Below are 26,421 nucleotides of genomic sequence, written 5' to 3'. Positions count from 1 at the left end.
ATTTATTCCTTAATTGTTCAAACTAAATATGGATTTTCTACAGCATATGGTGGGGCATTGCAAGGTTCTATCTATCCAGAGATCTGCATGGAGAACTAAAAATTTATGGGCTGTTTCAATAATCTGATGCTGACAACAAATTTGCAGATGGGGTGGAATACGAGAAGGGAATAGGCATGTTTGTTAATTTTGTTGTCAGAGCCTGTTTGATCTTCTTGTGCAACCTTCATAATAAAAGAAAATTAACGAGGTGCAAATCTAGTCAGGGCATCACCACCTTTTAAGTTTTCCAGGTGAGTGAAACAAATAAGATGTCATAGATTTTTCTCAATCATCTTTCTAAAGATAATCATCTTTTAGTACACAATCTAAGAGAATAAATAAAATAGGGAAACAGGAAGTACATAAAACACAAAGCACAGAGAGAAACAAAAAGGTTAAAGAACATATGAGCATCAATTATACATCGTTCCTATTTAAGGGTGAGCTCAAGCTTTGGACGGTTGGGTTGAGGCTCCACCACTTCCATGTGGATCTTTACAGACTGCAAGATACCATAAGTGATGTTTGTTCCCGCCTTAGTGACTTTCTGATGTGCCTCATCTACAACCCAATCACTTCCTTTTTCTCCCCTTGGCACCAAGTAGACAGGTCCTTCTATGCCAAACCTGGAAAACACAACAGGACTTCAGCAATAGGAACACGACCAAGTTTACCAACTACTGGATGCTTCTCAACAGCGGCATGCCATAGTATCTACCCACAGCAAACAGTGAACTGGTTTATAAGACAATATACTACTAGATGTTATCTAGTATAAGGTGTGCATCCCATAAACGGCCAAAATAACATAAAGAACCAAGCAACCAAGTCATTATCAGGTGAAAAGATTTAGGGCTTCTTCTACATATAATGCAGCTCCTTTATGATCTCGATAGTAAAAGAAAAGGAACATACTTGGGAACGAAAACTATGAAACCATTGGCTTTGACCTTCAATATTCTAGCTTCAGTATCAGTTGGCCTGCAACAGACAAATGCAGTCTATATTTAAGATCTACTAGTAGAAACAAAAAGAGATATATTCTGCTATTCTTCCCCTTTACTTCTCTAGTGATCCGTAGCAACAACAGGTCACCCAGAATCGGTTTCTACACAGGAACCCACAACATTACCTTTTCCTGAAATATATCAGTGTGTGCAGCTCAACCGATGCACGGCTTGCCATCTGAGCATTGCGGTGTCGATAATTTAAATCTGACAAGAACAAAAGTCATTCCAAGGATGGAGACAACAATCAAATTTCTGATGGAAGAAAATTTTAATTAGTCTTACTGTCAGCAATGCTTGTAAGTTGTGGGCCGTCTTGAAAAACCGGTGGAAGCTTCGCAATACCTAAAGCTGCAGCTAGCAATCTGTGAACAACAACATCTGCCAGAAAGAAAAAAGCACATCAGATCAAATATATCTACTAATTTCACTACTAAAAGTTGCTTAGTTCTTGCTTTTCAAACAACTTAAATAAAGTGAGAGAGAAGCCACAAGTTTAGCATATAGAGTGGAATTAAATAATAGATGAATCCTTGATTTTCAGAATTGGATAGATCACATAATACAAAATTGGGTCTTCAGACAGCAGACCCTGCACTGAATATACTATAACAGGTGTGGTTAAGATGAATGACTTGGTGCTCAGTCAATCTATCTTGAAATGCATAATGATCAACCATGGAGAAAATCAATAGCAGAGATATCAATAGCTGGAGAAAATCAACCATCAGATGACTTCCATGAATAAAAGACTATACATGAACAGGTACTCCACCGCCTAAAGAGTAGTCCTATCTGACTCATTTGAATTTCCAGTTGATTTAGATTTTGTCTCTCGACATGATGGGCAGTAGGATAATTTAGCAATTTATGACACTTTTGCACATGGACACTCAAATCCTGAGAATCACCAATGAATTTCTTCCTTTGGCACTAATTTTTTTTTTTCACAAAAAAAAGCTAATGCCTACAGAATATTGATCAAAGTCATATATTCACTAATCAACCTCATTTATGTTAATCTAGTTCTGCTAAAATATTCATCTACATATGGATAAGCAAATTGCTGAAATAAAGGTATGTACCCATGTAAGATGCTACTGTTCAATGCTGGATTATTGGTGACAAAGTTACTTGATGTCAAATATCCAAGTAAAACAGTTAAAAAGAAAAACAAAGTACAATGTAGAAAAGAGTTAATAATTTGTACTGTCAGTGCACAACAGCAATTGCAGATGCTGTTCAACCAAGAAAAAGCTTAGTCAGACTTTGTACCCTCAATAAGGAAACAGTTACTGTTGATCGAAGGCAACAAATCAACCACATTAATCGTCATAATTAATTTTAGGATTTTTACATAATTGTCACTGAAAACTTTCAATATATCATAATTGTCATTACATTTTTTAAAATATCATAATTGCCATCGAAATCATTCAGTTTTTTCAAAAATGTCATTCCATTAGTTAAATATAAGTAATTATAATTAAAAGACAACTAAGCTCCAAAAAAAGACTATTTCAGTAATTTGCCTTTGCATAAATTATTAAAAATAGTTTAAAAACTAATCCAATATTACACCCAACACTATAATGCAACAAAGTATATTTAACTTTATGTGAGAAATAACTTATTCTTAGATATTTTACACAAATTAAAAAGGGGGCATTTATGTGTTTTGTTAATTTTAATAATAATCTGTTAGAGATATCCTGTTAAAAATTAATTATCATGACAATTATGAAAGAATAAAAAGTTTTTAGGGGTAATTTAATTCTAATATTTTAAAGAATGTAGTAATAATTATGATATCTAAAAATTTAGTGACAATTATAATATTTGAAAAGTTGTCAGTGGCAATTATGTAAAGATCCCCCATTAATTTTTATGTAATCAACAGATAAGTTAGCTTAATAGATAAACAATTTTAACATATTTTTATATAAAAATATGGTGAGTAATATATTTTGTAGTTTTTTCTAATGCTAGTGATAAACTTAGTTTGACTGCTTTAGAAGTAAACAAGGACTGACGCCTTAACTAGCTTTATCTTTATAACTTGGTGAAAGAAAAATGTGCATTATTAGTACCATGAAGCACATCTTACCTGAACTCCATGTGCATTCATTACTCATTCCCTTCTTACCCATAGCTTTATTGGTTGATAAGCCAAGAAAAAAGAAAGGGCAGATGCAAGAACGGAAAAGTATTGTATCATGTGTAACTTTGCATTTTATAATAGATGCCAATGATAGTGAACTGACCAGCATATCTGCGAATAGGAGAAGTAAAATGAGTATACAAAAGCGCCGCAAGACCATAATGGTAATACTCAGAAGGGCCTAAATCTCCACTGCAGAAGTAAACCGCCTGTATTCCAACACAAAGTCATGTTAAAACTCCCAACTCAATTCAAATATCTAGCAGCAAAACCATTTATCATACTCCAGTTAATTTACCTGTGTCATGCATCTGGTTGCCATAATCCTGATTAGCTTATTAAAGTATGGATCATCATTCTGCACAAGAGCCAAGTGCCTCAGAAATTACTCAACTACATGATGCATTAATTTACAAAAAATGCCGATCACATCTTGCAAGAACTTAGACAGGCTAAGACAGATCAGTTTAAATAGAGATCAAAATGCATGCATACCACTGCACGATCAAGTGAATCAGCTAATGCTTTTGAAGATGATGTATCCAAATCTAAGCCAACAGCAGCTGCAGTACGCAATAAAGGTTCAAGCATCTCCTTGGTTGGGCTTGGATGGCGCCTGATTTCATCATCAAAACCAACAAAATTTCAACAGTAACAAAATGTTGAAAAGGATTAAAAGAAGCACATAATATATGTAACTATTATGACAATGTTATGGCAGAGTACATATTGTAAAATTCAAAGCTTTTTACATAATCTTGAAAGCTATGATGAGCATATCCTACATGGCACATAATAGTATAATACAACACTATCTCCAAAGTTCTTTTTCCTAAATTTTCACAGGTCTGAAGGGAAAAAGTTGACCAAAATAATAAGTGAGAGGCAAACAACTAAACGAGAACTCCTTAAAACACAGAAATCGCCATTTAGTATAATTGGGCAATTATCACTTACGAAGAGGGATTACAAAGTACACATGCCTTAAAAATAAGAATGCAATGAGTAAATCGACATGTGCAGACCTGTTTCGTGCCACTCTTAGTTTACTATAATTAAACTAAAACCAAGAGGTCAGTATATACTATATATAAATCAACCCATCAGATGGACAAAGACAACTACGAGGACCATAAGTTCATCATATAATCAGCTACATGCTATGAGAGATACAAGGATGAAATTCTTTTAATAACCTTAGTAAGGAGCACAAAGGAAAATCTTTCAAAATCTTTTCTGCAACTGAAATATTGGCAGCAAGCATGAACTCCTCGATCATCTGATTTGCCTCTCGAATTTGATACATCCCTGCAGAAAGAATATAATCAAACAATGCTTTTTCATGACTCAACAAAAATGTGATGTTATATACTCCACCATGTACCTATATCTAAAGGGTCATGAGTTTCAGTATCAATTTGAAATTTGACTTCTGCTGAAGCAAGAGTAAGAGCTCCTCTGTCAATACGCCGCTGTCTCATTATCTGGATAAACAAAAGTAAGATAATCAAAAGAATTATGGTGGTTAGATCACAGCTAAAGTATTATACTAGGTAAGCTAACCTTTGCTAATGAATTCAAATTCCTTAGGTCAATAGTTAGTGGATCCATCAAGCGACTGCAAGTTGTAAAAATACATTAACAAATCTAAGAGTGTGAACAATCTGAATATGAAAAGAAACTGTCAACAGCCAGAGATAATAGCAGATAGAAAGATGGTACAACTGATCTGCTTCAGCTAAAGTAAAGCTAGGAATTCTCATTGAAGATTCTCCAATATAGGCTCTTAAGCCAATATGGTCATTCAACATCCAAATGAAGAAGTAAAAGAAAGCAACACAGAATCATCTCTGCACACAAAAAATGTCCAAGTACTTGAAGAAACTGGAAAAAGTAAGGTAATAAGGCACCTATCGTCCATCCTTGCTTGAGCTTCAACATAAGACAATGCAGCACAGGACTTGATAACACTCTTTGTGTATCTTGTAGATATAATATCTGCTTCAGGTGTCATTTCCTGTAGCAATTTAGATGAAAGAGTTGGTGAAACATTACCATATAACAAAAGCTATCAATCAAGCTAAACATTACCATATGACAAAAGCAACCGATCAAGCTAGTTCAAGCAAGTTTTTTACCATTCTCTGTCACTATGCAAACTACCATGACAACAGAGACAACACTTTCCATCACTATCAATGTCATATAACCAAATACTCTTTGGTAAAACTAAAAGGCTATGCCACACCTGGAGTGACAACTTCAATGGCAGTTTTATACTCCAAGCAGGCTACATGCTTTTTCTGTAAGAAAGGATGTCCAAACACATGGCAAGTGCCTTGACAAGTCAAAAATCAAATATTCAGATATTAATGCTCCTTTTCACAGGTTAGCTTTGCCTCAATTGTGTGCACTGGATGTAACTGTTTTTATGTATGGTGAATTTCTAGTATATGCACTTATGTTATTATGTACTCTTCAGAATGTCTATTGCTTCATGTTACTACCTTGAAATATTCTAGTCATCTTCTAGTTGAAATTTGTAAGTGGTTATGCTGTAATAAGCTATTACAGCAAACATAGTCAAAGCAAGTGCTTCTTAAGAAATATATTACTGCATTTATGTCTCCATTCATATTATAAACGAAACATGATCAAGCATGGCGATTCTGGCCAATGTCACATCTGATGACCTACAAAGATCTTACCGTATTGTCATTTTGATTGTTCCTTAAATTCTTTTCAGCGTGTTGATATTGCCTAACTAGAACTTTCATCTTCTCTTTTTTCCCAGTGTACACCTTTTTTTTTTCTTTGACTTGATCCCAAGCCTCAATAGAGGAGGATTCTCTTAGGGAGCTTGACAACCACCACATCATAACTTTGTCAAGAAAACTATGAAATTAGATCTTTACTCAAAGGATTGCTTTCACTTTGAAGTCTAAACCCATTTGACAGCGTAGAATGATGTCCAATAATGTTTCTTATATTATTATTTGCACCTTTCTTCTCTTTGGGACTTTCCTATCCATGGAAATCCCAAATCTTATTGGAACAGACTCTCACAGAATGAACCAAACATGCAGAGTTTAGAGCTTTAGGCAAAAGTGATATTTAACACGTATAACTTTGTCAAGAAAACTATGAAATTAGATCTTTACTCAAAGGACTGCTTTCACTTTGAAGTCTAAACCCATTTGACAGCGTAGAATGATGTCCAATAATGTTTCTTATATTATTATTTGCACCTTTCTTCTCTTTGGGACTTTCCTATACATGGAAATCCCAAATCTTATTGGAACAGACTCTCACAGAATGAACCAAACATGCAGAGTTTAGAGCTTTAGGCAAAAGTGATATTTAACACGTATAACTTCCAATTTATGAACTAAACAATCTTAGGCTATGGCAATATGCTATCAACAAATAAGATTAAAATTCTACTTCTACATGAAGATATATATCAACTTGCAGTTGAATCATTGTATACTAAAGATGACACAAACTAGTCACATACTGCAAAGGCACTTACCCAAATGACGGAGAATGCCAGTCTCTCAACATCAGAACGAAGAGAACAAATGTCTGAGAAGAGAAAACTAAGTTAGACGTTGCATGTGACAATTCTTTGTTGTATCTACTGAGTAACATTTAGAGCATATTACAAGATATCAAAACCCAGTTTATCTTTTTAGCCAAAAAATTGGAGACTTTTCAGATGCCATCTGCATCTGAAATAAGTTAATAAGAAACAAAAGAAAAAAGAAAAAAGAGAGAATACCTTCAGTCAGAGGTTTAGGGAGCATGTCAATCCGCCGATCAACAAGATAAACGGATGTACCTCTCTGTGCAGCCTCCTCATCAAGAGGCGTGCCAGGAAGAACAAAATTTGTGACATCAGCAATATCTGAATTTATTAAGGATATCTGAAGTCTTATCTTAACACAAACTTCTACTTCTCTAGAGACAAAATGAGCAAAAGATGCATGATAAATTAGTACATCCAAACAAACATGCTCAAGCCAAAAACATTCTTTCTGAATTAACAACTCAAAACAATGAGAGAATACTAACGGTTCTTATGAGAGTAAAATTTCTGAAATGCAAATACCATGAATTTCTAAACCCTGAAAATTGCTGAGAAATAACTTATAACTAGTCTACATCTACTGATGATAATGGGTTACATATATAAAAAAGAATTACTAACAAACCGACTAAAGCTCATGTTGACATCACCTTTTATGCCTCTAAATGATTGTCAGACAAGAACTTGAGTAGGCTACTGAATCTTATCTATCACTACAGTGAAGAAATTAGAAAAATTAAGAACACGGACAAACACAAGTTATATCTCAAACTTCTAGAAAGAGTAAGTGAGGCTGTTCCAGTGGAGCTTGCTAGTTCAACTTTGCACAGAGTCTGGCAGGTTGCACTTGAGGTGCATATAACAACTCAGAGTTCATGTTATGGAAACAAAACAGAAGAACAGGCAAATCGGTTAGCTGTTCAATCTGATAGCAAGAGAAAAAAAAAAGACATGCTAGATTATGTAATTATCTATAAAAAGCATGGTCAGCAACAACTCAAATTTCTAGAAAGTTGTTTGCCATCTAGAATATCCTGTCGTCCGATCAATTGTTGTACACAAGAGGAATATGGTAGCAGGAATGCAGAACGAGAAGATCAAGTAGATATAATGATCCACCATACATATGTGTTGGAAAGCTCTTCAAATAAACTTTCCTATAAAGATTGCCATGTCCCCTTCCAAAACCTCCTACTCTTGCTTTCCTTTCCTTGTAGTTGTTCAATGCATTAGCCAAAATGCAGAAAGAGGAAACATGGTTTAGTGTCAGCAAAACTCTGAACCTGTAAATGGAACTTGTTAGCAAGCCTAACATGTAGAAGTAGAAAATCAGGAACAAGAAAACAACCTCTGGTAATTTTATTAGAATTGAACCAGTTGTGTCCATTTGAGAAGCGACAAATATCATACGAAGTAACAATATTTTGAAACACTCTGATCAAACAGATCTACATCAGGGTAAAAGAACTTAACAAATGAAGGATACGAACTCCAACTTCGAAATCTCCATTTGGAAGAGAGGTGCAATGTAGTGCATCATCGATATCTCTGCAACCTGAAACAATCACCAGACCATAAGAACAAGCATCATAAGGGCATAGTCACATCAAGACCTATAACCATCATACCAGGAGGGTCCACACTAAAGACTCTTAAATGCCGCAAGTCCTGTCTATTAGGATTAGCCAAATCTTCAGATGATAATGTCCATGGTAAAGGTGGCAAGCAAGAGAGTACTTGTGCAGAAAATGGTCTTGAATTTATGTCATTCTCAATTAAAACCACCTGTTTCAAGAATAGAATTGTTGGGAGTAGCTTGTGTGCTTAATATTCTCACAACACAAAAGATATATGGCAACAACAGTTTCTTATATTATTGTAACAAATATCCATGAGAACTTGCCTCAGTTTCAGTATCTTTATCGCCAATTTCTCCTATAGTTCGGACATAGTGTCCTGACGGATAGCGAGATAAACAATCCCAAGAATCAACCGCAACAATGATTCTTTTGTCTAGAAGATTCCCAAGCTGCCGTGTTTGAATCCGTATCTTAGGGATTCGACGATCTTTTGAGACAAAGAGGGCATGGGCTATGCCAGCATTACCTGCAGGCATAGGCATTGGCTCCAACGACCCACAGTAACTGTCGTAATGAAAGATTCATTAGAATTGTGGCCAAAAGGATAATTACCAATCACTCCGAAGTAGACATTGAGTTCCTTCACCAGAAAATAAAGTAGCAATAAAGGATACATCGCATGATGTGTAAAATTTCATTTTTCATTATAACTATGGTGCATAATTACCGAGCAATGATGTGTAAAATATAATTTCCAGAATGAAATTACTCATTAGAAAAAAGAGAGGGAAAAGGCAAATTGAAAACATCATAAGCACAATCTTACACTTTTTTCCTATCAACTTACGAGTTCCAATTGCGCTTGATGATACCAACAACACGCCCAGCTGGACGACTTGAAATAGGACCAGCAGATCCAGTAGTAGGTTGTACCAAGTTTTTGTTTCTTGGAGCATCATCAGCACTACTTGGAGCCAAATGAACATCTTCTTCTTCGTCATCCTCTAAAAGAAAGGCAATGAATTCAGGTGTGCAATATACAAATGTTTAGTATCAGATCTGGAGAAACATACCATCATCAGCAACAATCAAGGACTTCCCCTCGTGCCATTTATCTTGAGGCAAGAGCTCCACAGCAACTATATCTCCATCAAAGGCTCTATTCATGTTAGAGCGGCCATAGATGACTATTTCATCGCCAATGCTCTCACTTCCCACATAACCTTCAAATGGATTATAACGATTAACTCGGAGCTTCCCTTGATGGTAAATACCATGAAGCAAACCAGACGTAATTTCCGACATAGGTTTGTGCTGTAACATACAATAAAAAAAACAAATTATAAAATGTTGCTGCCCTGCACTAAAGCAAAATGGTAGAAAGCAATACCTCACTATAGATTATTTTCTTCTTGGATGGTCTTATATCTTCAACTTCTTCCATATTAACATCCTCAGAGGTCGGAAGAACAACCAAGTCGAGCAAACCAGGCTGTGCAAGCGATCTCACATATGACTCAACTGGAACGACAAATATCTCACCAAATTTCATAAGTTTGGCAACATTATGAACAAAAGTAAGAAACATATTTTTTTATCAATCAGGCAGAGGTATCAATGTCAAGGAAAAACCTGTCTCCACAGAGAGACCCTCCTCAATTGCTTTCCGCTTATTCTCTTTGTCATTTGTGATGAGTAGAACTTTTGTGCTTCCACCCAAATGGCTTTGGTACCAACGAGCAGCTACTCGAATTGCTGAACTAAAGATTTACAGTTTTTAGCATGAAACACTTATATTGAAACTTTTACAACAAGTTAAGTGAAAGAATGGTGACAAAGAGAAGTATGTCCAATATAAGCATATGATATGCACATTAAATATTTAGTGTGATCAAGAGTATGAAAATCAAGCATCCCAAAAGATCTAGTCGAGGAGATAATATATTTCTTAACATGGATGAAAGGATGTCGATGGATGAAGATACTACATATCAGGAAAGTTGACCCCATACATAAGTCAGACACTCAGACAATCTTTTTGGTGAATTCAACTCCTCCAATTGTGGATATTTAGAATTTTGAATGAAGCCACCTTTGTATGACTGTTTAAATGATTCTTCTACAATATTCAAGTAATTTTCAGACACCAGATCTTAACTAATCTTTTTACATTGTATATATAAATAAAATAATAGTTTATACAAAAATAAAGAAATGAACTAAATACCTCTGTCATTCCGGTCATTTGGGCTTTCTCCAACCATCTCTTTGACATAGGTATCCCTGTTTTACGTTTTATGGAAAAAAAAAAGTTAACTTTTTAAAAGCTGTCTCACCAACAACCACAGTGAACTGCTAACTGATGACAAGAAAAAAAATCCTCAAATGTCTACAAGCATCTTATCAATTTGTAACAAACATCCGCTCAAACCTGACAACTATGCAAGAAATTATAGAGCAAATAAATCCCGGAATGCTCAACGGCACTATGTTGTGTACAAATATCGTAATAAGCATAACAGAACAAGAAGCTTCTTTTTCTAGTTACACGAACATACCAGAAAATATTGATCAAGAAAATGAAAGAAAGAAAGAAAGAAAAAGAACCCACCTGTGGTGCTCGTTGGAGAAGACAAAGAATTTCCTCGCGGAATTGGTGCAGAGTGTCTTAATTCTATTGTAGACCGACAGGTTCTTGTTCCTCACTTCTTCCAACACTACCGAGAAAACCACGACGTCATCTATCGCGGGATTCTCCAACAAATCGATCTAATAACACTCAAGAGCATAAATAACAACAGCGTCAGCAACCCAAAAGTAGATAAAATCTGAATCCAAGAAAATAAACAATAGGAGGAGACCCGACCTGGTGAAGGACGACATTGGTGTCGACGATAAGGATGGTGGAAGCGGAGGAGCTGAGGCGCGCGGAAGAGGTGTCGCATACGGTGCAAGACTGGAAACCGCAGTAGATATCATCCCGCAAGTAGTGTTCCCTGACGACCTAGGAGATGAAGGAACAGGAAGGTGAGGAGCAGAAGGGAGGAGCCAAGAACGGAGAGCTAGGGTTAGGGTTTAAGAGGGCAGAAGGTGAGAGAGAAGGAGACGGACCTTCACGACTCGGCCTTGCTTCGTCTTCTTGACGAAAGATTTGCTCTGCAACATCTTTCTTGAATTCTTGCAGCCTTCTCCGGAGCTCCGATATGCGACGGAAGCGGCAGTGGGAATGGGGACTTATAAATAGGTTTGCGCGTGCCGCACACGTGACTAAATGAGTAGATCCGACCGGAACCTAACCTAACTTAGCTTAAACCATGACCCGAGTTGACCATATTTAGATGTTGACCATCACCTAGATTTTTTTTTTTTTTTTTTTTTGGTATCAATTTCTGTAGCTTCTGAATAAAACTTTCATCCACTGACAATACTTTGAATCACTTGGCCTTGTTCGACATATTTTTTAAAGGTTTTACACACTAACACTAAAATCCCTCTGTTGACCCTTTTCTTATGCATCTTCTTATTTATTTGAGAAATTTGCGAAAAAGAAACCCCTATTAATATTCTTATTTCTTTTATTAAGAATATTCGGAAAAGCCTTCCAGTTAATTTAACCTTGTATTAGCTTAAGAAAATAAGAATATTTTATTTTATTTAAAATAATTTTTTTAATTCTAATATTATACTAAATATTTAATTTTGGCACTTTCTATAGTAGGCTAACTTTGAAAAAATATTAATATAAATAAAATAGAATAATCTTGTTTTATTAAGCTAATATGAGGTTAAATTAACTAGGGGCTTTTTCGAATATTTTTATAAAAGAAAAAGGGTTTTTTTAGAAAAAGCAATTAAGTAGGGCTCAAATCATAAAATATCCATAAAAATAGGGGCTTCTTTTACAAATTTTCCTATTTATTATTTATTTTTTTGGTACATATTGGTCTCTTAAATAATAAAAAATGTCTCATTCTGCAAAGATATTCACCAAAAACACATCAAATGTTTATTTTAATCTCAATTTTATTCTTTTTATTTCTTTGAAAAAAGTGTATAAAATTAATAAGTGATATTCACATGTTATTTTTGAAAGAATAATAAATGGAATTGACATTTCAAAAAGTTTTTCATAAGTTAAGAAGGTTAATGTTACAATAAAGAAATTATGCAAATTATCCAATCTATATGAAAATAGACATCCGTTTAGAAGATCTAGGAGTAATTATTATGTTTTATTTACTGGAGTAATAAGTAATGATTATGTATTGATGTGCTTTGCAGTTAAAGAAACTGCATATAACTAAATGCCGCTTGTTTTAGACAACAAAGAGCGGCTTATTTTAAACAAAATGGTTTATTAGGCGCTAAACTAATTAGAACCAACTCACTTAGAGCAGTGATTCGATACTAACCAATTAGTTATTAAAAATAATATTTATATGTTGATAAATTTAAAGGTATATAAGATATTTTATATATGTGACTACATTAATCGATAAAAAAATTAGAATTTAAATATTTTTTATTGTTTATTCTTATAACTGTTTTCTTAATAATAGAAGCGTTAATTTATAGTAATTTATTATTTTTTATAAAAAAATAAATGTATAAGAAAGAGAAATATAACTAATTAAAAAATTGACAGGTATTTTTGGTTTATACGACTGATACTTTTTTAGGAGAAAAAAATTAATAATTCTTATTAAATTATTTATCAATTTAGTTCCCCGGTTTAAAAACTTTATGTACATCGTAACAAGAATGGAGAAGCACAGGATCCTCCAGCTTCCATTAGTCATCCAACACTAATAAGTAGCTCAACCATCTTTATCGAGTACTCGCAGCCTCACACGTAATAGCATCTCAATCTTATTCTACAGAAAGCTAAGCATTCTTTTGGCGAGTATCACGTAGAGGAGAGAAGGGCTAAGGAACGAGTGGTTCCAGCTCACATAATCTTCTTCTTGTCCCAACCTGTGGTTTATGGATATAGAAAGAATGGGTGATGCTAATAGCCTAATAACTTTTATCCAAGAAAAAAAAAAACTCTACGACATGGAACTGGTGGATTGAGTAGTGGACTTGGGTCCAATTAATAGAACTATATAAATATATATGCCTTGCCCTTTGAGAAGCTAACTGTTTGTTTAGTTGCAGCAATGGCCACCCATGCAGCTCTAGCCTCCCCCAGGATTCCTTCCAATGCGGGGATCCGTTCCAAGGCCACCCCATGCTTCACTAAGGTATCCCTCTTTAGATCTCTGTCTCATCTTGGTCATTAGAATGGCATTTATGGTCCTTTGCAAGAGGCTGATGGTAATTTGCCTTTCAAACAGAGGCTTGAAGTTGCTGAGTTCTCAGGTCTCAGGTCAAGTTCTTGCATAACCTTTGCAACAAATGGGAGGGAGGCATCATTTTCTGATGTGATTGCTGCACAGTTGACACCCAAGGTATCTATCTGATCTTATCTGAATTGATCATCATAAGTGCAATTTATTGTTGGTTGTCTTAAAACTTTGTATTCTGCAATCTGCGAAAGCTTCTAGTTTTTGCTTGTGAGCAAAGCCATCTCCAATCAACCATTAGACAGACTGAATAGAATTATACTGAGCTATCACATCGTCATAGTGTTTTACTACTTCTTGTAAAATATTGATGCTCTGAATTCTGTTTTCTTTGTGTCAGACTACAGGAGCAAACCCTGTGAGAGGGGAAACTGTTGCAAAGCTTAAGGTGGCAATCAATGGATTTGGAAGGATAGGCAGGAACTTCCTCCGGTGCTGGCATGGCCGAAAGGACTCCCCCCTCGAGGTCGTGGTGGTGAACGACAGCGGCGGTGTTAAGAATGTATGTAAAAAGTACTACTCCTTTGATTTTAAGAGTGAAAGTAGACTGTATATTTCTTCTTCTCAAAACTAATGATAGATGTAGAGATTAAATTTGTGGAAATTTTGTAACTGTACTGGTCGAAAATATGTGGATTCGTATCAATATTTCATATCATACACATACGCAGATAAGGTTATATGTGTACTCAGGTTGATTTCGACGTTGAATTTGTTTTTATCTTCTTTGGATTCAGAAACAATGATTAAGAGGATGTCTCTGGATTGCAGGCATCTCACCTTCTTAAATATGACTCAATGCTGGGAACCTTCAAGGCAGATGTGAAGGTTGTCGACAACGAAACCATTAGCGTCGACGGTAAGCTGATCAAGGTCGTCTCGAACAGGGATCCTCTTAAACTTCCATGGGCTGAACTCGGCATAGACATCGTTATCGAGGTATGTTGTCGCCGTACTCCATTATCGAGCTTTTAATCATCTGCGGTTAGAGATGAAACAGAATAACTTTATTAACTTTGAACTGTTTGATGAAGGGTACTGGAGTGTTTGTTGATGGCCCAGGTGCAGGAAAGCACATCCAAGCTGGAGCTAAGAAGGTTGTAATCACTGCACCAGCCAAAGGCGCCGACATACCTACCTATGTTGTCGGAGTGAATGAAGGCGACTACAGCCATGAGGTTGCAAACATAATCAGGTGATTGTTTTCGTTAATTTCTTCATTTCATCTATTACATCCATCTGTAGCTCTGAGTTCTAACTGTCTATTTTACCTACTAAATTTCGTGGATTTGATTACCTGCAGCAATGCATCTTGCACAACCAACTGCTTGGCTCCTTTTGTGAAAGTCATGGATGAAGAGTTTGGTGAGTATTCTTTAGTTTGATTATAACCTCAAATGAAACGAGCTCTGTTTGATTCCTTTTAAATGTTTTGTGTAGGAATTGTCAAGGGAACGATGACAACAACTCATTCTTACACTGGGGATCAGGTTTATTTTTTGTACAATGATGTTCTCTTGAAACGCTTAGAAGTGATCAAGTTAGATCTAAGCTTCTCATGCTTTCCTATAACAAAATTTCTTCTTGGCCATAACTCCAGAGATTGTTAGATGCATCACACCGCGATTTGAGGCGGGCGAGAGCCGCAGCGCTGAACATAGTCCCTACAAGCACCGGCGCCGCAAAGGCCGTCTCTCTGGTGCTGCCCCAGCTCAAGGGAAAGCTCAACGGCATCGCGCTTCGCGTGCCGACGCCTAACGTCTCTGTGGTGGACCTGGTGGTGAATGTGGAGAAGAAGGGCCTGACGGCTGAGGACGTGAACGCTGCCTTCAGAAAGGCCGCAGACGGGCCGTTGAAGGGAATTCTTGCGGTCTGCGACGTCCCTCTGGTGTCGGTCGACTTCCGGTGCTCGGACGTCTCCTCGACCATAGACTCGTCACTGTCAATGGTGATGGGAGATGATATGGTGAAGGTGGTGGCTTGGTATGACAATGAATGGGGATACAGGTGAGTAACAGTTACTGTTCCATTGACTACTATTGAGCTGAAAGGTTACTGAAACTTTCTAAGAACACATATCAAAACACTTAGTGCTGTATCCTTTTTGCAGTCAACGAGTGGTAGATTTGACTCATTTAGTGGCAAGCAAGTGGCCCGGCATGCCTGCACAGGGAAGCGGAGATCCCCTGGAGGATTTCTGCAAGACAAACCCAGAGACAGTGGAGTGCAAAGTATATGAAGCCTAACCTTCTGAGAAGATTGCTGAGTAAATATGTTTTGGTTTCTAATGTTCATCAGAAGTCGTTCTTTCGGACTTCCTCTTTTCCTTTTTTGCTTGTCTAAACAATAAGTTTGACAATGCCAAAGAATATTGCAAGAATCAAACCATCAAAATGTATGGATTACTCAATTAGTCCTCCAGTGGTTCTGGTCATGTCTAGGCCCCATAAATTACTAAGCATTTTCCCTTGGGATTACTGACCAGTTGCAAAAAACACAAAAACAAAAGAGTTACATACATTTTACCTTTCTAATTTCTCAGAAAAATATATTTTATCTTGTTAAACTTTATTTTATATTACTGTGCCTCTTTAAATTATTGATAATGACCTAACTTCCATTAAATAGCTATATATTCGGAAACAAAGTTGAAGATTGTTAGTAAAAAATTGATTTTAATCGATACCAATTCATAAGATAAAATGACACCAATATCGTTAACTTTTGATCAAATTTTTTGAGGATTGCTACTCGCATAATGAGATAAAACAACAAAATTTACGCATAAAGTGACTTTTATTCAAATATAAATGATAAAATATATGTGAAAGATTTTTATAATTAGACCCCTTAAATTATTACTCATTCTTATACAAACTTTTTTTTTTGGCACATTTACTTTTTATTTATGAAAAATCTCTAAGATGTCATTTTCGTTGGTTATTGTATGATTAATTTAAAATTTTATAGAGATTATTTTAGAAAAAAAAGTAGATCGAGAAAGATTGAAGATAAAATAACCATTTGTTATTTGACAATGCGTGTAAAAAGAAACGGGTTGCACGTAAAAAGAGCAATAGTTTAACGGATAACGGTCGGAAAAATTAGCGCGATTGTCCATACGTTTAACGGGTAACTGTCGGAAAAATTAGCTCACTACGTGCTACCAAAATAGCCATTTGCAGTGGGCCCGAAACCTTCCCTCGTCGCAAAGCCACTCGAAGTTTCCTCCTTCCGACCGTTACCGTTGCCGAAGCAGAGCAGCAAAGAGGAGAGGAAAGAGCGCGAGGAAGGAAAGCGAAGCAAGGAGGGTCGAAAGCGAGGCATCTCCTTCCTTCTTCTTCTTCTTCTTCTTCTCTCCCAATCCATCCCCTTTGCCTTGCCGCTCAGGTTTTATCCTTCCCCCAATTAATATCCCATGTCTTCCTCAATCACAAACCCCTTTGCCTTCGATGAGTTCTCGACCGTTTCTATTGGTTCTCTTCCTTCTCGCGGGATTATTCTTCTACGGCGTGCAAATCCCGTCAAAATCGGAGCTCGAGGAGGCGGGAGAGAGATGGGGGAGCTCTCGTTTCCCTTCTCCGCTTCCTCTTCTACCCTCGGCTTTGTCCGTGCGCGCAAGGAAGAGCAAATTAGAGGCGGAGTCGAGGAAGGGAAACTACTCGACCAATCTTGTTCCCGTTGATGAGTTGAGCCACTCTGTTGTGTCGTTTCCTGCATCTTTGGGTCGAAGTCCGGGGGCCAGATCTTTGCTGGAAGTTAATTCCGTGTAAGTATCTTATAGTAAGGTTAGAATCTATATTTTAATTGGTGCTCATTTTAATCTATTGTTGATTGATGCTAAAAGGTAAAAGATATTCTTACAATAGCTCTACATTGTAACTAAAATTTGATTCTTTGCTGTTGTGAAGTTGCTTTTATATGCAAATTTGCATCTATGAAAGAGGAATCAAGTAATGAACTGATTAAGATTGACATACTGCCTAGTCTTATCCTTAAGTATGAAATTTTATTCACACACAAAATGCGATATGGTCCATATGTTTGCAATCATAAGCTTCGAGGTAACTACTCAAAATGCTAGACTAACATCACTTCTCCTATTTCGTTTTCCATTGATCAGAAGACCTGATACATTTCTTCGTGTTAATGATGATGGCATTATTGAATTGGTGGATAGCAAATCCCACACGACTCTCTGGGAACTTTCAACAGGTTACCCACTTTTATCTTTTTATCCAAGTGATTCTGAGTATTTGGTGTACCCTGGGTATGCGACGGATTCGGACCTATATGAGTTCATCAAAGGCTTTGGTTCCAGGGTATGTTTGCACATATCTTGGATAGGAAAAAAAAGAGCTACTTCTCTTATTGTTCTGTCTCTTTTATTTGATTCATTGATGCTCTCTCTTTCTCTTCTCCCAGAAGCATGCCTTGACTATCGAGAAGTATGTTGCGAGAACTCCACATATAGAGGGTTCTGTAGTTACTGTTGGATCAAAGACTTCCACTATGTACACTGTTAATGCTGACAATGGTGAGCTAGTATGCAAGCATGATCTAGTTTCAAGTTCGACTGGCTCTAAGGTTCCTAGTGAAAACACAGCTCTTCCACCTAAGTTTGAGATGGTAATAAGTTCTGAAGATGATAATTATTTAACTGTAATAAGGACAGACTATTCTCTCAGCTCTTCTGATCTAGGTAGGCATTTGTGGAATTTGACAAAATCATTTGTGGATGTTTATTATCACAAAAGGTTCAAGCTACAGGGGATTGGCAATAGGCTTGAGCCATCATTCCAATATCAAGGAAAAATTCCAGTTCACATCCAAAGCAGGGGTGATAAACAAAAGATTCCTCTAATTTATTCCCACAACAGCATCTCTATGAGAGAGAAAAACCAGGCTGTTATTCATCAAAATGAGATTCTTGAGGAATCTCTGTCATTAGAACCATATGCTGGAACCAACGAGTATTCGAGAATGTCTGAGAATATGGATGATTCTGTACTGGACAACAATGATGATGTTTATAGAAATGGTGACAATGAGTTCAATCCTGTGAATATGGTGGATGGCTATCAAAGCAATTTGGTTTCGTCAGAGAACTCATTCAAACATGCAATTAGTACTGGACAGTATTTTGCCAAGAGATCTGCTGAATTTATATATGGATCTTTTGCATGGTTAGTAATACCATTCTTCGTCATCCTTACTGCACTTCTTTATTTGCACCTCCGGGAGCCAGTCAAAGATGTCGAGCAATTGACAGAAGTCCCTAAGAAGAAGAAAGCTCGAAAAGCTGGAGAAGTCAAAGATGGCGTTGTTCTTAGGAGCGATACTAAGTTATCATCATCTGATATGGAGAACAGTGAAACTGACAAGCTTATGCATTCTCAAAATAATGAGAGGTATCCTTTTAAAAAATTTATGCAACCTAATGATGCTGGAGATGGTCGTTGGGTTGGGAAACTTTTTGTTTCAAATACTGAAATTGGTCGTGGGAGCAATGGTACAATTGTCCTTGAAGGGTTTTATGATGGTCGTCCAGTTGCTGTTAAACGTCTTTTGCGTGCTCATCATGATGTTGCTTTTAAAGAGATTCATAATCTTATTGCTTCTGACCATCATCCAAATATTGTACGATTCTATGGAGTGGAGCAGGATTTGGATTTCATTTATATCTCACTTGAAAGGTGCAGCTGCAGCCTAGCTGATCTGATTCAGCTATGCTCGTGTTTGCCTTTGCTTTCCACTTCTCCTGAAACTCCAACCCCAAACTCTGTAAGTGAGCGCAGAGTCCCCTGTAACTGTTTGGACAGTATTGGAAAGGATATCCAGTTGTGGAGAGCTGATGGGCTTCCTTCAACCCAACTTTTAAAAGTGATGAGGTTAGTGAAGAGATGTTGTTGTACTATATCTGTCTTTTCCAAACTGTCATTAAATAGGTCGGCTATTTGTTTCCATGCATACGACTACTTATTTTAGTGGTCAAATGGCAAATGGAGATAAGTGCAACATTGAACTACTATTAACGGAGAAAAGGGAGAGAGCCATACTCCATACTCAGACTTCCCAGTTAAACATACATTTCTTTTGACCGTCTCTTCTAATTGGTTTATTTGATATCTGGATTGCATATGGTGTTTCCTCATTTCCCTTTTCCTTTCTTATACAGAGATGTGGTTTCAGGTCTTGCACATTTGCATGAACTTGGAATTATACATCGTGATCTAAAGCCTCAGAATGTGTTAATTACCAATGAAGGGTCTATTAAGGCAAAGGTTTCTGATATGGGTATCAGTAAACGCCTCCTAGAGGACATGTCTTCCTTAAGCCACCATGCCACTGGTAAGAAATATAAGAATCCTTTTGTTTGAGCTGTCAGTGTCATATCTCTTGCTGAAATATTGCTGTCTCAGAATAGTAATGAAACAAGTGCAAGCTTGTAATTATGTGTTGTAGGATGTGGTAGCTCTGGTTGGCAAGCACCTGAGCAGCTTCTTCATGGGCGTCAGACTCGTGCATTGGACTTGTTCAGTTTGGGGTGCATTCTTTTCTATTGTATCACTAAAGGTGGACATCCATTTGGTAGTTATTTTAATCGGGACTCGAACATTATTGAGAGCCGTTTTGATCTCTTTTGCGTGGATCATATACCTGAAGCTGTAGATCTTCTTTCTCAATTGTTTGACCCTGATCCTCAGATAAGGTATGCTGGCTCTAATTCTCATATGCTTTCAGAAGCCTACCTAGTCGTCATTCTTTTTTCCCCTACACTTTCCATCTAACTTTGTCTAAGATGAATAATTTTTTTACCAGACCAAAGGCTGTAGAAGTACTCCATCACCCTCTCTTTTGGAGTTCTGAGATGCGACTGTCATTTCTTCGTGAGACAAGTGACAGGGTTGACAAATCAATCGAATCTGAACTCTTGAATGCTTTAGAACATGCTGCGCCGCTTGCATTCGGAGGAAAATGGAATGAAAAGTTGGATGCTGCACTTCTTGCAGACACGAGTCGGTATAGAAAATATAACTTTCATTGCACACGCGACCTCCTACGGTTGATAAGAAATATATCAAATCATTACAGGGAACTTCCAAGTGAGCTTCAGGTTTGCATTATAACACTATACCTTCCCTCACAAATTTTCCTCTTCCATTGAAGTCCATTGGAAAGATAATTGTACTTGAACTCAAGGAATTGTATAGCTCCATTCGTACTATAGTATATGATTCATATAGTGACTTCAATATAAAATGTTAGTCCTCAATGCCAGGTTAATGCGTGATCTTTGGAATGCTAGAATAATCGTTCAATAAGAACAACCTTTACCTTGATAGAGGCATATCACAGGGTTCAGAATGATGGTTGTGAGAGGGCATCTTCTCTTCCGATGTGCACATACCATGAATCATGATGTTGAGTTTCCATAACTATATCTTTTCTGAATCTAATGTTACAATTTACTTCTGCTATGATATCCAGGAAATTCTTGGGTCTCTACCTGAAGGATTTGATCGGTATTTCTCGAGCCGATTCCCAAAGCTGCTGATTGAAGTCTACAAAGTAATATCCAAATATTGCAGGGAAGAAGACTGTTTCACTAAATATTTCAAAAGCAGTTTACTCTAATTTCAGACTCTGCTCCAGAGTCCAAACCCGAGTACATGAACATAACACTAGCTAGCTAGCAAGCTGATCATTCATGGATGTAAATGTTATATGTATGTAACCATGTCAGTTCAACTGCTGCCATATAGAGCATGAATGTAAACTAGAATTTCAATCTTATACCTACACTACTATCATGTGTAAATTGTAACATTTTATAATAAAAATATAGTGGTCTACGTGTGAACAAAAATATCAATAGTATCAAATCTAAATTACAAACAACTATTTACTCATTATTTTAATTATCCAACAACCTTAGAGAGTGAGAGGCATTACCTTCATTGTCCTCATGCCCTTGTCTTCCACCTCACCCAATCTCCACTAGCATCTTCATATATATAAAAAAGGAAAATGCATTAAGATTTAAAAGCCCTTCCTGAGGCAAATAACTAAAGCAATCCCAGGTGTAGCTGAAGTTGAACACCTCCCATGATTAGCCAATTAAGTAGAAAGGACAAGGATAAGAATAACAACATCCACTATCATAAGGATTAGAAATCAATGAACCAAAATTATCCAAAAGATGCTCTATAATTGGTACTACCAATTCATAAAAGTATCATTATTTTGTGACCACCTATCACCAGCAAAATCTCAACTACTCCTCTCCTTTACTTTTCCATAATATTAAAGCTAAACTCGCTTTACAAAGTCCACTTTTTATATCCTACATTTGCAACCAAGTATTGCCACTCATGTGGTAGTGATACCATAAGGTTTTGTTTGGTTTAAAACTAAGTCCCAAATTTTATTAGTTAGTCATACTTTTTAGTATTAATTTTTTTAAGAACAAACTTAATTAAATATAAAAAATATATTTAATTACTGAATTTGTTTAGAATTTTCTTAACTAATTTAAGGAGGCAAATAAGGCCTAAAGTCTCTCGCTTCTGTTTTTTTTTAATTTTTTAAAAAGTATTTATTATTATTTTCAAATAAATTGACATTTTTAGATTTGTTATTATGACCATCCTAGCACTCATCCCATCAAATGTAAATGATTAATTACTACATCATCTTTGCATGCATCCTCTTTCTTGTTGTCAAAAGAAACCCTTTTATTTTACTAAGGAGTAAACTGAGTGAGCAACAACCCTCATTGTGATCGTAAGAATCGATAAGAAGAAGATTAATGAGCCACTGGGCCCCAATCTAATCGTGACAAATATTAATTATATCAATGGAAACCTTATCAATATAAGATTATAATTTTGGCGACCACATCATTCATCTCCCACAACTACCCCCATCCTTTCCCCAAACAGGCCAAAGGACGTGGGAGCCACAAGAGGTAGGGATAGATCCGACGGCCGGGAATCGCCCGCCGCACCCTTGGATGAGAAGGTCAACACCCCATCAGATTGCTAAGACGTCGACACGTTTCCTTTTCAATTAGCTGTGCGGAGACCGGGTGACCTCCGATTGCCGGTCATTGTCACCGTCGCTTCCATATATAGCAAAAGAAGGTTTCCCCTCGCCCTTTTCCTCTCGAAAAGCTGTGATCTATCTTCCTGCCCCTCCTTTCAGCGAATGTTTTGAGATTTCTTTCTGTTTTTCTGGGTAATTTTTTCCTCCTACATCTCGGAGTAGTTGGAAATGCGCATTCTTTGCGCATCGACGGAATCTTGTTCTGCTACGGCAATGATCAACGGCTTCGCGGATTAGAAGTTCCTTTTTGTCCTTTTCCCCCTCTTTTTGAAAGGTGATTTGTTCTAGGGTTTTCCTTGGATCGTTGGGTGTAATGTTTGGATCTGTGGATTCGTCATCTTTGAACTAGAAATTTAGGATCTTGGTGAGCTTTGTCTAGATTTAGGTGGAATTGGTGGTCTGTTTGGTAGTATGTTTATCATTAGTTTCTCTAACCCATTTGATCAAAGTTCTTTGTAGAGATATTGGTCCTGTGGATGTTTCATATTTTTGATTCATGGGAAATGGAGGATATTGGCCTGTCCAAATCCATTGTTATCAGCTGTAGATTACTGTGATTTGGAGATTCTTTAGCTTTTTATCTTGCAAAGCGTCGACTTTTCTATGATTCAATTGGCCTTAGTATTTGGATAATTGTGTGTCTTTTGGAGCTTGTGGTGGTCTGCGGTTTGTGGATCTTTAGGAATCCATATGATGCATTTGGCATAAGTAGATTAGAATTTTTGAGGTGGCATTTAGCATAAGTAGATCACAAGGATTGAGTTGTAAAAGAACCAAGTTTTTTTTTTTGTTTTGTTTTTCAAGCCAGCACTCATGTATCGTAGAGGAAGGCAGCGGCATGCGCAGAATTCTTTCCTCATTTCTCAATGTTAGATAGCAGGTATAGAGGCGAGGATAATGGATCTTCACTCAGTGGTGAAGATCCTGAGACGCCGGATGGCATGAAGGACATCAAAGTTGGTAAACCCCCTCGGCACCTTTCGATGATCCGGCATTGCATGAGCAGTGCCCGCATTGTTGGATCGACTGATATAGTATGTACTCTTTAGTAATTATATTGTTGAATGTTCTTTCTGTATAGGAGCTTTAGTTTGAATCCTTTTTTGTTGTGTAATCAATTTATTTTCTTGTTATAGGATGTGGAGGTCAGGAGCCTGAGCTTGACGAATTCTCCAACTGAAGAACTATCAAGTTTCTTGCCCGTGTTCCGCTCAGGGAGCTGTTCGGAAATAGGGCCGAAACCATTCATGGAAGATGAGCATGTCTGCATAGACAATTTAGTTGAGCATCTTGGAGCATCTGCGGGCTTCCCATCACCTGGTGCTTTTTATGGGGTAAGTCAACTCTCACCTTGGATTAAGATTTATGTTGTATATGGTGATAAATCTTACCATGGCATCAAGGAATGGTTTGGTGTTTCTGTTGCATCAGTCATAGTCATGTGTTTCCCATAAATATGTTGGGCCTTTTAATGGAAAATTGGGATTAATCTTTTCCATTGTTATGTCATGAATTCATGAATTGTGCAATAACTATGTCGTGGTTTTAATTTGAAAGACAAATTCATTGATTTAGCAATATCATGACAACAGTTGTTCACATGGACAGGTATTTGATGGCCATGGTGGTACAGATGCTGTGTCTTTTGTCCAAAAGAACATTCTCAAATTTATTATTGATGATTCTCATTTTCCCATGAGTGTGGAGAAGGCTCTAAAGAGTGCTTTTATGAAAGCTGATCATGCATTGGCTGATTCCCGTTCTCTTGACCGCTCTTCTGGAACCACAGCACTAGCAGCCCTTATTTTTGGAAGGTTGGTTCTGTTGCCGCTGCATACCATTACTTTTTACAGTAATATTTTTCTTTAAGAGATCAGCTGGAATTGAGATTTATGGAAAATAGCTATTCTGAACCATGATAGACTGATAGTTAATGTTAGTGGTTTCTAATATTTATAAGTGGCAAACTATTGAACTCTCAATGTATTATGCAATCACCTAGGGGACTTTTTTTTTTTTTCATATTCCAGCCGTAGATTAGAAAACCAACTTGATTGCAGGTGACTGCCGAGCTTGTTGGTTTAACTACTCCTTATTTGTTATCCAAAATTCAAATTGCTTGTATTTCCTTGTGAGAATTTACTGTCCTGACTAACTTGGAACAATCCAATCTTCTTCACTATGCAGGATGTTGCTCATTGCCAATGCAGGTGACTGCCGAGCTGTCCTAGGGAAGCGTGGTCGAGCTGTTGAACTTTCCAGGGACCACAAGCCCAACTGCAAGAGTGAAAGACTTAGAATTGAGAAACTAGGGGGCATAGTCTATGATGGTTATCTGAACGGTCAACTATCTGTAGCAAGGGCACTAGGCGATTGGCATATGAAGGGCGTCAAAGGTTCTGCCCATCCATTGATTGCAGAACCTGAGTTGCAGGAGATTGTACTCACTGAGGAAGATGAGTTCCTGATAATGGGCTGTGATGGTCTTTGGGATGTTATGAGCAGTCAATGTGCAGTGACAATGGCCAGAAAAGAGCTTATGATCCACAATGACCCTGAAAGGTGCTCAAGAGAGCTAGTCCGGGAGGCTCTAAAACGGAACACTTGTGACAATCTAACCGTGGTGGTCATCTGTTTCTCACCTGATCCGCCCCCTAGAATTGAAATCACTAGAACCCGAGTGCGAAGAAGCATTTCGCTAGAGGGACTGCATCTTCTTAAAGGGGCTCTTGACAGTAATGTCTGATGTAGGACTTCTAAATTTGTTGCATCTCTTGCATTTTTTACAGCCTCATGATGTTTGGCTGTGCAATGGCCTCCTTTGAGAAATAAACCTAGTCTCTTTGAAATTTTGTTAGAGTGGTAGGCTAGTCTGTTAAATTTGAGATCAATTATTTGTACCGAAGGATTAATTGTTTCTTATGTAGCACATAGCATAAGTCACTACAGAATTTGGACGATTTGGTTCTAATAACACAGGCTAAAACCTAGAACATGTCCGTTTTATCTGTTTTCTGCTGCAATTGGGGAAGGCAGTCAGAACTTCAAATACGACTTCTGTCCTACTTGCATTTAATATGTTAACTTGCTAGACTCCTCTAGTTGCACTTGAATCTATTTGTAGTGAAATACGATTTCTGTTGTTTTTTTCAGCAGAATGTCAATGCATATAGAAGGCACATTTTGTTTCCGAGTAAAACACTGTAGGTGGTGATGCAAAAATAAATTACCCGTTGGTTGATTATCTTGTTTAACGTCGTCTCTCCTGTCTATAGAGGATGTAAGTGCCTTTGCCAGCCATCTTGTTCACTTGTCCACCACTCTATTTAGGTTCTTATCTTATAAAGAAAAGGAAAGAATCATTAAAAATAAAATAAAAGCATGAATTGTTTATATCCCCATCACATTTGAATGACAAGAAATCTCGGGAAAAATGGCATCGAAGCTTCGATAAAAGCTGGCAACTGTGTGAAAGGTAAGCTGCTTCTATCACGCCTCTTCTATCACGCCTGTAGAAATAATATTTTTGAATTATTTTTTTATTATAAATAAACAACCTTCGCACATCTTGAACAAGGGTTTACATGCA

At 37.0% G+C, this 26,421-nt stretch overlaps 4 protein-coding genes across 6 annotated transcripts; 3 read left to right on the top strand and 1 right to left on the bottom strand.

Annotated features, from left to right (window-relative positions):
- Positions 1 to 298: 298 nt before the first annotated feature.
- LOC140767776 (exosome complex exonuclease RRP44 homolog A) lies at positions 299 to 11,592 on the bottom strand. Its single transcript, XM_073107814.1, has 24 exons — positions 11,491 to 11,592; positions 11,246 to 11,383; positions 10,991 to 11,148; positions 10,607 to 10,662; positions 10,012 to 10,134; positions 9,770 to 9,900; positions 9,453 to 9,693; positions 9,227 to 9,383; positions 8,703 to 8,943; positions 8,428 to 8,584; positions 8,286 to 8,354; positions 6,992 to 7,117; positions 6,743 to 6,795; positions 5,121 to 5,227; positions 4,774 to 4,828; positions 4,595 to 4,694; positions 4,407 to 4,518; positions 3,706 to 3,826; positions 3,509 to 3,568; positions 3,314 to 3,419; positions 1,335 to 1,430; positions 1,175 to 1,256; positions 958 to 1,023; positions 299 to 668 (listed from the first exon to the last, which is right to left on the bottom strand). Exons 1-24 carry the CDS (start codon positions 11,542 to 11,544, stop codon positions 473 to 475), a joined length of 2,805 nt encoding a protein of 934 aa, XP_072963915.1. The 5' UTR covers positions 11,545 to 11,592; the 3' UTR covers positions 299 to 472.
- A 1,840-nt stretch (positions 11,593 to 13,432) lies between these two features.
- LOC140767777 (glyceraldehyde-3-phosphate dehydrogenase B, chloroplastic) lies at positions 13,433 to 16,158 on the top strand. The gene is made up of 9 exons (XM_073107815.1): positions 13,433 to 13,622; positions 13,716 to 13,829; positions 14,065 to 14,226; positions 14,496 to 14,663; positions 14,759 to 14,919; positions 15,028 to 15,089; positions 15,165 to 15,214; positions 15,325 to 15,731; positions 15,835 to 16,158. The coding sequence occupies exons 1-9, from the start codon at positions 13,539 to 13,541 to the stop codon at positions 15,968 to 15,970; spliced, it is 1,344 nt and encodes a 447-aa protein (XP_072963916.1). The 5' UTR covers positions 13,433 to 13,538; the 3' UTR covers positions 15,971 to 16,158.
- A 697-nt stretch (positions 16,159 to 16,855) lies between these two features.
- On the top strand, positions 16,856 to 21,577 carry LOC140767199 (serine/threonine-protein kinase/endoribonuclease IRE1). Its single transcript, XM_073107027.1, has 7 exons — positions 16,856 to 17,493; positions 17,848 to 18,046; positions 18,150 to 19,615; positions 19,903 to 20,075; positions 20,190 to 20,436; positions 20,547 to 20,841; positions 21,216 to 21,577. Exons 1-7 carry the CDS (start codon positions 17,177 to 17,179, stop codon positions 21,360 to 21,362), a joined length of 2,844 nt encoding a protein of 947 aa, XP_072963128.1. The 5' UTR covers positions 16,856 to 17,176; the 3' UTR covers positions 21,363 to 21,577.
- Positions 21,578 to 22,900: 1,323 nt separating this feature from the next.
- On the top strand, positions 22,901 to 25,903 carry LOC140767616 (probable protein phosphatase 2C 27). 3 transcript variants are annotated; one of them, XM_073107605.1, is made up of 5 exons: positions 22,901 to 23,106; positions 23,713 to 23,866; positions 23,969 to 24,166; positions 24,441 to 24,646; positions 25,020 to 25,903. In XM_073107605.1, the coding sequence occupies exons 2-5, from the start codon at positions 23,774 to 23,776 to the stop codon at positions 25,576 to 25,578; spliced, it is 1,056 nt and encodes a 351-aa protein (XP_072963706.1). In that variant the 5' UTR covers positions 22,901 to 23,106; positions 23,713 to 23,773; the 3' UTR covers positions 25,579 to 25,903. The 3 variants fall into 3 exon arrangements, with proteins under 3 accessions (XP_072963706.1, XP_072963705.1, XP_072963704.1); XM_073107604.1 differs by having other exon boundaries at positions 23,641 to 23,866; XM_073107603.1 differs by having other exon boundaries at positions 23,637 to 23,866.
- The last annotated feature ends 518 nt before the right edge of the window (positions 25,904 to 26,421 follow it).

This window comes from Typha angustifolia, chromosome 9, assembly GCF_048772165.1.
Source record: "Typha angustifolia cultivar Huaian chromosome 9, ASM4877216v1, whole genome shotgun sequence".
Taxonomy (NCBI): domain Eukaryota; kingdom Viridiplantae; phylum Streptophyta; class Magnoliopsida; order Poales; family Typhaceae; genus Typha; species Typha angustifolia.
The sequence above is the reverse complement of the archived record's forward strand: the minus strand, read 5'-3'. Positions and strand labels throughout refer to the sequence as shown.

What these genes read in the sequence shown, in the direction of transcription:
- LOC140767776 (XM_073107814.1), bottom strand. Translation starts at nt 11,544, where the DNA reads ATGTTGCAGAGCAAATCTTTCGTCAAGAAGACGAAGCAAGGCCGAGTC. An exon ending in CTTGATTGTTGCTGATGATG is followed by an intron (nt 9,384 to 9,452) that starts GTATGTTTCTCC and finishes CCTTTCTTTTAG; the next exon opens with AGGATGACGAAGAAGAAGAT. An exon ending in AGATTTCGAAGTTGGAGTTC is followed by an intron (nt 7,118 to 8,285) that starts GTATCCTTCATT and finishes TAATAAATTCAG; the next exon opens with ATATTGCTGATGTCACAAAT.
- LOC140767777 (XM_073107815.1), top strand. Translation starts at nt 13,539, where the DNA reads ATGGCCACCCATGCAGCTCTAGCCTCCCCCAGGATTCCTTCCAATGCG. An exon ending in ACAGCGGCGGTGTTAAGAAT is followed by an intron (nt 14,227 to 14,495) that starts GTATGTAAAAAG and finishes TCTGGATTGCAG; the next exon opens with GCATCTCACCTTCTTAAATA. An exon ending in AGTCATGGATGAAGAGTTTG is followed by an intron (nt 15,090 to 15,164) that starts GTGAGTATTCTT and finishes TGTTTTGTGTAG; the next exon opens with GAATTGTCAAGGGAACGATG.
- LOC140767199 (XM_073107027.1), top strand. Translation starts at nt 17,177, where the DNA reads ATGAGTTCTCGACCGTTTCTATTGGTTCTCTTCCTTCTCGCGGGATTA. An exon ending in TCAAAGGCTTTGGTTCCAGG is followed by an intron (nt 18,047 to 18,149) that starts GTATGTTTGCAC and finishes CTCTTCTCCCAG; the next exon opens with AAGCATGCCTTGACTATCGA. An exon ending in AACTTCCAAGTGAGCTTCAG is followed by an intron (nt 20,842 to 21,215) that starts GTTTGCATTATA and finishes TATGATATCCAG; the next exon opens with GAAATTCTTGGGTCTCTACC.
- LOC140767616 (XM_073107604.1), top strand. Translation starts at nt 23,699, where the DNA reads ATGTTAGATAGCAGGTATAGAGGCGAGGATAATGGATCTTCACTCAGT. An exon ending in CACCTGGTGCTTTTTATGGG is followed by an intron (nt 24,167 to 24,440) that starts GTAAGTCAACTC and finishes TCACATGGACAG; the next exon opens with GTATTTGATGGCCATGGTGG. An exon ending in GCAGCCCTTATTTTTGGAAG is followed by an intron (nt 24,647 to 25,019) that starts GTTGGTTCTGTT and finishes TTCACTATGCAG; the next exon opens with GATGTTGCTCATTGCCAATG.